This window comes from Perna viridis, chromosome 5 (genome assembly GCF_037379345.1).
Source record: "Perna viridis isolate PV_CMFRI_1.1 ecotype Kerala chromosome 5, ASM3737934v1, whole genome shotgun sequence".
Classification (NCBI taxonomy): Eukaryota; Metazoa; Mollusca; class Bivalvia; order Mytilida; family Mytilidae; genus Perna; species Perna viridis.
In genome coordinates this window covers 574,330-586,599 of record NC_142449.1, presented here as the reverse complement: position 1 = coordinate 586,599, position 12,270 = coordinate 574,330, and the positions used below count along the sequence as shown (strand labels likewise).

The 12,270-nt window shown below is 33.0% G+C and overlaps 1 protein-coding gene across 1 annotated transcript; it reads left to right on the top strand.

The window, feature by feature from the left end:
• Nucleotides 1-2,314: 2,314 nt before the first annotated feature.
• LOC148615511 (transcriptional repressor scratch 2-like) lies at nucleotides 2,315-5,688 on the top strand. Its single transcript, XM_088581775.1, has 2 exons — nucleotides 2,315-2,927; nucleotides 3,398-5,688. Exons 1-2 carry the CDS (start codon nucleotides 2,750-2,752, stop codon nucleotides 4,150-4,152), a joined length of 933 nt encoding a protein of 310 aa, XP_088437901.1. The 5' UTR covers nucleotides 2,315-2,749; the 3' UTR covers nucleotides 4,153-5,688.
• Nucleotides 5,689-12,270: the final 6,582 nt, after the last annotated feature.

Sequence of the window (12,270 nt, the reverse complement as noted above, 5' to 3'; positions counted from 1 at the left end):
TACAAAGTGAGTAGTGTTACCTGATAATCAAAATTCCTTTAATGAACTAAGGGAAATAACAACATTAATTAATTGGCCGTGGCCATCTTGCCGGATCCGGTAAAAAGCTTACTTCATGTCATTTAGCTATTTTGCCTGATCCGGTAAAGTAGCTAATATAATCTTATTTGGCTATTTTGCCGCCAATATTTAACAAAAATACAAGACTTCTTACCAAAGAGTTAACTACAGAGTTATATATATATATAGTGCCATATATAAATCCTTGTTCATAAATACAAAACTTCATAAACATAGAACTGATGGTGTAGAATGAAATTTTATAAAAAGTCAGAAAATTTTGAATGAAAAGTATAAAATATTAACACATAAATCAAAGTATTATAAGAATTCTAACTTAGAAATTTGCAGATTCAATAGGTATTATGGACATTTATTGCTTCAATTGCATTACTACAAACAAATTTCATTTTATCGGCAAAATTCAGTAAAACTTAAGTTAAAATTTTTGAATGAAGATTTCTAAAATTGTATTTATAAAGTAAAAAAGAAATTCCAATATTTAAGTGATACAGATTTCTTTACATAAAATATGAATGTAAAATACGTTAAAATTCAGATTGATTGATTGATTGTTAGGGTTTAACGCCTAAGCAGCAATATTTCAGCTATATCCAGGCGTTGGACATGAAATGGATGATATTGATGATGAAATGAAAATGGGATTGGAAACAAGGATAATGGGGTCAACAAATTTTCACACAAAAAATTGAAGTACAATAAGAATTCGAAATGTTTAAAATCGGTACAAGATATCTTTATATGAAAATTGGACTGCAGTTAAAAATGTTATGAGTTAACATTGTACATAGCTTGAAAGACTACTTCATTTGCAGTTGATACAGATCTGGTATATTTCGCTTTGGGCTGTAATTTAATAGGTCGTGCTAAAATCATGCTGTCCTATTGAGGACTGGAGACTGATATATTGCAACCAGGCTAAACATAAATTTACATTCAGTTTTTTAAGAAAAAAGTTTAATATAAAGTTCATAAAAATAGGTTAACATCCCGACAGATGAAAAGTACTTCGCTAATTTGACTTGTTACATATTTTGCTTTTTAGAAATGTAATTTTTCATTTACTTCAATTTATTACCTTGAAGTTAATATTTTTACAACCCGGGTTCCTTGAGAACCTTAATTAGTCGTTTACTCATTTTGGGATATAAAGTAATTGTTGTACGTAACTTTTCGCCATAATTGAGACATAAACCCAAACAATTTCCAGCGAGACAATCAATTTCCCAAATGTTTGTTTTCGTAATGGTGCTAATACAGCCTTAAACAAAATTTCTGTTCAATATTTATTGTAAAACGTGAGCATTGTTTAATAATTGATTTTGGGAAAATAAAAGTTTAGACACAGGTGTAGAATTGCCTCATCTTTTAGTTGTTAAATCGTTAAAATTTCCACTTGATGATTGTAAAATCAACACTCAAGTTACCTTATTCTTTACCACAAAATTGGTTCTATCGGTCTGTTTATGAAGTGCTTCTACGTACGTGTCCCGGAAACCGTTAATACTTGCAAATAGTTAATAAGTAACTCATTAAAATATTAAAGGTACAATACCCTGCTATCTTTGTATAAATGTTATGGAAACTATACAATGTTCATCAGTTTTACAAGCTAAATATCATTATACAGATTACAGAAAAAAAGGCTTGATAATTTTATTCTCAATTTTATTAGCATATATCTGCGATGTGTTGACTTGATAAATTAAACTTTAGAATTTCCGTTCACCGTCTGCTGGCATTTTCATTTGCAAAGCTGAATAAAGACACAATAAATGTAAAATATGAATAGCGTTCGTTATAAATAAGTAATATCTATCCAGGTGTTGGAGCGTACAGTTTCATAGCGCTTCATTACATCTCTATGATAAGAATAAATAATTCATTGGTGTTATTATGATGAAGTTTTTTACAACCTGTAGCTTATGTACCTGTTGTCTCATTGATTTTTACCGTTATTGATCCCAGTACACGGAATACCGTGCCTGTTGCTTTCAATACCAATATTGATGATTTAAAGTGTATTTAAACTTAGTAAAATTTCACACCTTTCCGATATTTCTTTTGTTGTAAGGTCTAATACAATTAAAAGCATACTTCGGATTTCCATTGGCTCGGTTATTCCCAACACGCGACGAGGAGTCATGAACGCATGCTCACAAAACTACCGTTAAGACTTTCGAAATCATACTTTTCGAACGCAGATGACTGGGCGGGTTTGTTCATCTGTAAAACTCCAAACATAGAATCAGTTTGTTGTTGATATTTGTCAAACAGTTTCTATTGTTCCCCGAAACTTAATTATTCATGCCAAAACTGATGCATTCAGAGTCTTGATTCGTTAATTTGAATACAGGGTTGTCCCAAGTATTTAAAGCGTACGTCTGCTCTCGGTTTAGCCGATATAGGGATAATAGTCAGTTAAGGAATAACGGGCTTTATTATAAAAATGTAAAATAGCTACTTGAACCGTTATTCACTCGAGAAAAAAGTTTGGAAGCTATGTATATAAAATCAATTACAAAATCGATTTGAAAAACAGTCAGAAAAGTATTGTTTCTGAAGGGCAGATGGAGGGATGAACAGAAAACATTAAAAAAAATTAAATAGAAAACGAAGCTGGGAAAGTGATTAAATGGGATAAAGTGTTAATAACTATACATTCAAGATGCCGAAATCGTTTCTCGTGAAGAAGAAAGTTGACAATCACCACCACCATGATAAACTTTCTACACAACAACAGTACCATAGACTTAGAGCTGTATATGATAACTCTATAGAGAGTATAAAGGCTATTGTACCATTTACTCCTAGTTTACAACCACTGGCTGTGCGACTCAACAATGGTTAGTAATCTATTTATTATACATTTTTCAATCTTCCGTTTTTCTTCACTTCTACTATAAGCTTTATTTTTCGTTTCATGGATACTCCATAGTTAAAATTGTTTTAGTTTTTTTTATATCGAACTAGTGTTTCAAATCATTTTATTATCTACCCATTAAAACGATGCTGTAATTTGTTTGACTGTTAGGCTCTTTTTCTTTGGATTATAACTTCCTTTACTTAGGTTTGTTTGATTTGAAACAAGTCAAGAAACAAAACAAAAAAAAAAAACAAAAATAAGCAAAACTGTATTAATTGGCTTCTGCCGACAAACAGAACACGCAACTATTTTGAATCGTTTTAACTTTCAATTATCCTCCTATGCTTAAAAGATCCATTCGATGTTATAGAAATAGTAATTTTTCAATTTTTTGTTGTTGTTGATTGGGCTTATACATCAAATAGCAATGATTTTCGTTGTTTCTACTAGGCTATATTCAAGACATTGCAGTACCAACACTACAACAGAAAGCTGACATACCTGATGAATCTGGCCGGATTTCTGAACCAGAGGGTGGACAATGTAATAGTTCTGAGACTGAGAACATCCCGTTACCATCATCTCCCAAAACAGAAAGCATATTGAACGACAACCCAACCATAACCATTGGTTATACATATGATTCTTTCTTTGTTAGTGATGGTAGATCCAGAAGAAAACCGATAGAAAAGTGTGCCAGACAACGTTATACATGCAATGAATGTGGTAAAGATTATGCTACTTCATCCAACCTTTCCCGCCATAAACAAACGCACCGTAGCATCGATAGCCAGGCCGCTAAGAAGTGTCCTCATTGCGACAAGGTATATGTCAGCATGCCAGCGTTGTCGATGCACATTTTAACACATGATTTGAAACATACATGTGACATATGTCACAAATCATTTTCTAGACCATGGCTCTTGCAAGGCCATAGGAGGTCACACACCGGAGAGAAACCGTTTGGATGCGCCCATTGTGGAAAGGCATTTGCCGATCGGTCCAATCTAAGAGCTCACATGCAAACTCATTCGGCATTTAAACATTACACATGTAAACGCTGTAATAAGTCGTTTGCTTTAAAGTCATATTTGAATAAACATTATGAATCTGCTTGTATAAAAGAAAATGGTGATTATTGCACATCAGACACTAGTTCAGTGAAGGACTGTCTTGAGTTAGAAAACTCTAACGAATCGTTGTAATAAAACAATAGAGGACTAAACAGTTGTTAATCAGTTGGATTTGTTGACACATTACCATACATAACAGAATGTGTAACACTACTTAAGCCCTGATTCAAAGGTTGTGAACATGTATATTTTTATCCATTAGTTTCTGTCTTTTACCCTTTGCTAGTATGTGATTAATGCACCAAAGATTATTCCCTTTCTTCCATGTTCTTTATGCATTTGTAACACTTGTTATTGTGACACTAAGATATGCACATAGTTCTTTATTTTAGATATTTTTATACCTATATTGAATATCTAGTTTTAGATTACATTTTCTAGACATTTTACCAACGAATATTCGCTGAACCAGAACTAGTTCTTATATCATTAGATTTTAATCACTACATTATCTCTCGTTCATTCATTTTAATCATATTATCTACCAGTCATTCATATTCATCCATTCATCCATTTGTTCATCGTTTTATAACATTGTTGTCACTACATGGTTAAGTAGACAATTTAGACCTTTAAGTTAGTTGTGTATAGTGAATTAAGTATTATTTATATTTCACTTTGTTTGCTTTTTATGTATTTGTTACCTAAACATGTTAACATGAATCCATTGTGCCAACATTTTATTGAGGTATACGTTTTAGATTTAATAGTAAAACGGGTTTATATAATTAGTTAATGCACTATCTTGAAATATGCTGTCGTTGTTAGGAAGATGCTAACAACTTAAAATCAGATTTAAAATTGTCATGTTTTAGTCCTGTAATTAAAGTTGTCAAAGTTTGTCCCTTTGAAGGCAGGTTTGTTAAACGAAGTTTCAGAGTGATGAAAACCGACTCATGCTTTTTTCATGAACTGCGATTGTTACCGTTTTAGCGCATGTTTTTTTTTATATTTATTCTATCAATTTTTATCTGTAAAGTAGATGAACTGTCTGTATTAAGGTAATAAGATCTATATAGACTCCCTCGCAAAACATCCAAAAAGAGGAAAAAGAAAGCAAAAAATAATTCGTTTTCGTCTTTACTGTGGGACAATTTATGTACTTACTCGTTCAATAATTAAGCAGTTAGAAATGAACGTTAAAACTCAAAAAGTTGACTTAGTGGTAATTTTAGGATTGTTTCAAATTGGTGAAATTGTCACATAAAATAACATGAATAACATATAATTTTATTATTTTCTATTTCTGTCCTTGAATTACGTACAAATAATGAGATTTTTTTATATTGCTTGTTTTTGCCTAACACTTTATGCTATTAACACCTTTAAAATGATATGCCATTATTGTCATAGAATATTTTCTGTGTTGTTTTAGTGCTTTAAAAGGGAATATTGTCCACTTATATCACGTGTTTCTCAAATTGTAAGTGCAATTTTAGCTTTTTGATAGATATGTTAAATTTTAGAGTTATACACTCTCTTGTGCAATAGCGAGAGGCGAATCAGTATTACATTTAGATTTTTGCAATATGTGTTATTTGCCTGAAATAAACTCGAAAATATTTCTGATTTATAATCCCTAAAGAATAACTATAGAGAGTGTCAAAACAATACACCAGAACAAATCTCACCGTAGGAACTAGCTTTTTTTTGCGAGTAAACTCCATATTCAAGTTGGGTTTCGCTATGATAGTCACTTGCGTTAGTCGTACCTATGATATTTTCATTGTTTACTGCTCTATTCTTTACGCATCTCTCTCATCTTTACACTGAGGTAGTCATGGTACCCGATTTGGAGTGTGCTGCTTTGACTATTCATTTTCAATTTAGAACAGGGAGTTTTTAAAGTATGTATATTTAGGTATTCTTTGGGAAAAAAGTATTTCAGAACGTAGTAACATGCTTTTGAATGTGCCTTGTATTGAAATGAAACAAATCATTTTCCAAATTATTAACGTCAATACATACAATACAATAATCTATGACATTTGCACAAAAAAACATAGGTTTTCATTCCTATAAATTCCTTCTTTACATGAACAGCTAAAATTCACATTAAAAAGATAACATAAATTTTGTGTCTTCACAAAGTAAAGGCAAACAGAGATGTATTTATAGAGCTGTATGGTAAATACTTTTGCGAAAAAAAAAATTAACAAAATAACTCTCAAAGACTAACAAAATGATAGATTTCAAAAGGACGGAATTTGGTGACTTTTTTTCTTACCATGATGAAGTTGACTTTTGGCCATTTTTGTTTTCTGCTCAAGGGGTGATGTAAAATTAAGGCAACACCACACCAACCAATCCAGATTCAACCCTTAAGTTTCATTTGGCATAGAGACATTATGTGGAAGAAATAAGCAGATTATTATCGCCTATTACATAATGGCAACTTAAAGAATGGCTGACTTTGAAGTATCCTTTTGATTACCGCTATAACCTTGGTTCCCTTGATTACTCTTCGAAAGCATCTAGAATTTCACCTATATTGGCTTTCACCCTAGTTTTACATTTAAAGCGATGACTGTTATATTTACTACAGCTTTGAACAGAAACTAATGGCAAATATAAAATATTGACCAATAACTACAGCACGTAATTCGAAAGAAACAACCAGTTCACTCTTCTTGAAGAGAAAACAGTGTCTTATAAGTCTTTGTTGTTCTGATAATGAACATATGGAACATTAGACTGATCTGTAAACGTTGCGGCCTTGACGATATAGTACAGTAAACTAATGGATTTATGTATATGATACATTCTCTGCGATTGTTATGATTCTGGAATGTTTTTAACAGTCTACTTTATAGATTTTATAATTTTGTAACCTGGACCCGACCAAAACTAAGTCGTTAAGAGTCTCGACCGAAGCTATCATTTAATGAAGCATGGTATTGTACCAAACCCATTTTACCGATTATTGAAGCTGTTATAGGTTTCCAATGACCATAAACAAAGGTAACAGGTATTTTACTTGTTGCTAGTCGGCCATTACACCAAGATGTATATACCCTAGTAACAATCAATCATATTAAATGCAGATAATTGGTACTTACCACATTAATCAATCACGCGGAATCAATTAACAATAGCAAGTTCTGTTTTTAGAGGAGACAGAAAAATCTATCTTATATTGATGAGTTAATGGAAAGAATAACAGAAAGAATTGTTGCGGTGGCGTAAAACAGACGGATTTGATAGATCACTGTCGCTAGTTATATTTTTGATTATATCCCTATATCAAAGTGTAAACGCGAAAGACAGTAGGATACTTTATTCGATCAAGATACGGTAACCCATGTGTTATTTGTAGTGAGAGGGGACTTAAAATAATATGATGATATGCATTCACATCTCAGTCTGACCTATTTATGATTCAGTACAGTGAAAACAGTAGTATTTTTTTCAAAGCCGAAATTACTACAATACTGAGTTTTTCAGTAATTAAAAAACAATAACTTATATACCACTTTTCGTTATAATTTCAAAATTGATAAAGAAATCAAAAGAAAAGCACCATGACATTCAGCACAGGCTGTCTATTTTTCCCGTCAAAAGTTTAAAGGCACCGGATAGTTTTACATTTTGTTCGCATTCATATGAAACAAAGAATTTAAAGAAAATGATCCTTTCATAAATGAAGTATTTTGAGGATAAACAATGGACTACTTTTTAAGACTTCTTTATATTAGAAAAAAAATCCGAAGGTAAACATTACATTAAGCATCAACATTACACACTTTAACATTAGGCCAATCAGTGTGCATTTATTTTTATACTAAAGAAACTGAAATTTAGGTGCTGGTCCATCAGTTTTAATTTTCAACATTTTTCACCGTTTTATATACTGTATTTAATATGACAGTTCATTTGGTAATAGCATAATTGTCTTGGCGTTTTTTTTTTATTCCGGGCGAATCATTATTCGTTTATTTTAATTATTTCATGTTCTTTTGTGCTTATATCTGTTTTGCCTGCCTAGTCTTATTCCCTCAAACGGCGTTCTTTTGTAATGATAAGACATATACTCTCCAAAGAAGAGATAGTGTAAAACCATGAATATTTGTTATCCTCTTTTCGTCTCACTTCCAAAGACAAGATGATTGTGTGATCTCCAGTCTATGTACCCTTATTCCTAAACTTCACGATAATCCGTACAAACAACGCTACATAGCTGATCTGCAAAATGTACACATAACCTCTTTCAAAACTTTAAAGCTCTATACTCACAGCTGGCAAAGGAGTTCTCAAGTCCTACCACGGTACTTGTTACCCCGTGGTGGTATCAATTCAATATGAATCTTGAAAAATTCGAAGGATTTTCTGGAAACCCTTCATTCAAGATTATAATAAAAAAAATAATAGCATTAGAACCTACGAAATTTCCACTCTCTATACTTGTATTCCCCATACTCAGTTAAAATCCCGACTCAAAAACATTTACACCTAGATACAAATAAGTAGTACTTGATAGAGATTCCTCATGCTTTTTAATAAAGGATTCAAAGAGTAATCAAGGGACCAAGGTAATAGCGGTAATCAAAAGAATGTAATCCAGGGACAAGGACCAGACATTGAAAACAGACATACACAACAAAGAACATAAAATAACTGAAACCATACATACAAAGTAAACAAGAAAATAAGCAACTCGAACTCCACTAAAAACTTTCCAAGTCTGGTCTTTGTCCCTGGATTACATTCTTTTGATTACCGCTATTACCTTGATTACTCTTTCAAAATGCTGGAATTTTTTATCGACGGCATATTTGTCCGGTTTTGTGGAAGCGTTTTTCAACAAATAGTTGGCATTCCAGTAGGAACCAATTGTACTCCTCAGTAATTAAAAAAACGATGACTTATATACCACTTTTGTAATGATGTCCCTGGATTACATTCGTTTGATTACCGCTATAACCTTGGTTCCCTCTACTTGCAAACCTATCCCTTTACTCATATGAGTCTGACTTTATAGCTGATCTATCCAAAGGAACGAACACCATTTAGCAAGATCCTTTTATCTCAGTTTCCGCTATGTAGATGCCGCATTATCGTTAAACAATCCTAGTTTCGGGGATGTTAAACATCGAATCCAACCCTTAAGAACTGAAGATAAAGGATACTATAGACACTGTGAAACAAGGCTCATATCTTGACTAAACTTAAAGATCGATTTTAAAGGTAAACTATTGACCAAACTATTCAACAAACACGACGACAGTCGGTATTGTCAACTTTCCTTTCACCTTTTATTTTTCAACATCCCTTCCTTCAGCACCTGTGTATGTAGTACTTATAGGTTATGCCAGAGCTTACCGTAACTACGCAGTCTTTTTGTACCCCGCTAGACGTCTTACACTTAGGCTTCTGGAACAGGGTTATGTTGCTACAAGATTTAAGTCATCATTACAGAAGTTTTATGGTCGTCATCATGAACTCACGGATCGTTACGGTGTATCCATCTGCACTATGACAACCGCTTTGTTCAATGTGTCATAGTTTTCCATTCCTCTTTTATCTACCCCGAACTTAACTTTTCATGAGCAAATCGGCGGGTGTTTCTAGAACAGCAGAGGACGTGTACCCTATCGGTTCACCTGGTCAATGCTCCCAGTTTTTAGTGTAGTCCGAGTTGCTCATTTACTTTTGTTACTTTGTACGTATTAGTGATGTTACTTTATGTTCTTTGTTGTGTTGGCTGTTTTCCAAGTCTGGTCTTTGCCCCTGGATTACATTCTTTTGATTTCCTCTAGAATCTAGGTTCCTATCTTGACTACTCTTTTACGTACAACCGCTCAGGAATATGTAATACAAGACTGACATCTTTATGTCATGGCTGAATTTAAGTTACCCCCCTTTACACCGTAATAAGAAATTTCTTTTTCTTTGTGCTCTCTGGTCCCCAAAAATCAACAATACAAAACAAAAATAACAAACAAACAAAGGCATATAAAATTCTTTTTTCTTTAGTTACAATTTTACTTTTATTTATAAGCAAGAACTTCAAGCAGGCCACATACAATTGTTTAATTAATATGTATTTAGTTGATTGGAATGCATATTTTTCTCGTTTGCCTTTCATGAGTTGATGGTTTGAGTCCTAATCCGATCCTTCTTTTAAAAGGCAGGAATCATGTTGTAAAATTTCATGTAGAATAATCATTTACCGGTAATATTTTTGAAGTTACAAGATTGAAAACTATGAAGAAACACTTGGACTAAACAACGACATGCCAATGAATATCTGCAAAACGATTGAAAAAGGAAGTTTGATATATTTGTTTCTCCAATCAAGACAAATCACAAACATTCAAGAATATTTTTGCCGAAATAAACATTTACAATTTATAATTATTACGGAGAAAGTAACTCATTTTGATATTTTTGAACTGCCAAAATTATTGGAAAGTCTTATCTATAAATTATAAGCACAGTTTTCATGGAAGCCATAACACTGTTATTTCTTACCCAGGCCTTAGCTTTTAAGGATGTAATTTTTTTTATTAAGGCAGTGTTTTTTTTCGAATCATGACGACTTAGATGTGACCATGCCTTTCATGTTCAATGTAAATGAAGTGTAAAAAACAAAGAAACCGAACTGAATAAGTTTATGCTTAAATTAAGGAAAGCTCGTCCTGGCCATTACTTTGTTGTCTTGTCCTAGACTTTGCATAGTTGGCATAACAATTCATTACCATTGGTCATTGTGCCGTGATTTATAGTGGTTTTCATATGACCTTTTACTTTGACCTTAAGCCACTTATATTCACTATTGCTTGGAAAGTGTCCAGTCAATTTTTTACCATCTCGAATTGGAATGAGATGGCACGTCACGTACTTTGATTAAGTTGCTTTTACTTTTGCATATTTTTGGCCCTCTGGGCAGGGGTTTAGTCACTGAGTTAATGCCTGCCCTTCAATGGACCGTGTTGATATTATTTGAAACCGAAATTTAAGACGGATGAAAATGATCACCATACATATGGAGTGGTTATATTTCATGCAAAGGAAGCAAAATGTAGTATATGGGAAAGGAACCAGAATAATTTTAAACGCAAACATTTTACCATCCTACAGAGTAATGCACTGACTATTGAGGAGGATATTGAAAACTTTTATAAAAAAAGAACTACAAGACCTAAAAGAGAGATATAAGGTTAGTAATGATAGACATCTGCTAGATTTTGCTGCTTACCCGATTGTACCACCAGATTTCAGTCCAACAGACTGAATAAAATTAAAAAAGAATAAAAGGCATTTTTTAAAATCTACAACAATCAAACAAAAATATTAATGTTGAAAGAATAATCAAGGGAACCAAGATTCTAGCGAAAATCAAAAGAACGCAATCCAGGGACAAAACCAGACAGGAAAAAACAGACACATACAACGAAGAACATATAAAATAACCAAAATAATACGTACAAAGAAACAAAAGTAAATGAGCAACAAGGACTCAACTAAAACACTGGAAGCATGGACAAGGTGCAACGGTAGGGTAAGCGTCCTCTGCTTTTCTAGAGACATCCGCCTAGTTGCTCATAAAAAGTCAAGTACGTGGTAGACGAAGGAGAAAAGAAAAACTATAACACGTTGAACAAAGTGGTTCTCGTGGTGCAGATGGATACATCGTAACGATACACGAGTTCATGATATCGACCATTAAACTTCTGTAGTGATGACTTCAATCTTGTAGCAACATAACCCAGAAGCCTACTTGTAAGAAGTCTAGCGCGGTGCAAAAAGTCTGCGTAGTAAAGTCAAGCTCTGGCCTAACGTATGAGTTGTAATTTGGAAACTCCATACGCAGGTGCTGAGAGGATCTTGCCAAAGATGAAAGGAAAGTTGACAATACGGAATCGATAGTTTTCCATTACAATCGATCTCTAAGTGCAGCTCAAGATATAAGACTGAGTTTATAGTGTTTGTAATATCTTTTATCTCAAGTTTTTTGGAGTTAGATGCGATGTATAAAATTCTCGAAACTAGGATTGTTTAACGAAAATATGTCATCTATATAGCTGCCACTGAGATCAGGCGATCTGGATACACGATATTCCTTCTTTTTGATCAGCTTAAAAAATAGATTAGCGAGTGAAGGAGTACAATTGGTTCCCATCGGAATGCCGACCATTTGTTAAAAAACGTGTCCATCACACTGGACAAATATGTCGTCGATTAAAAAAA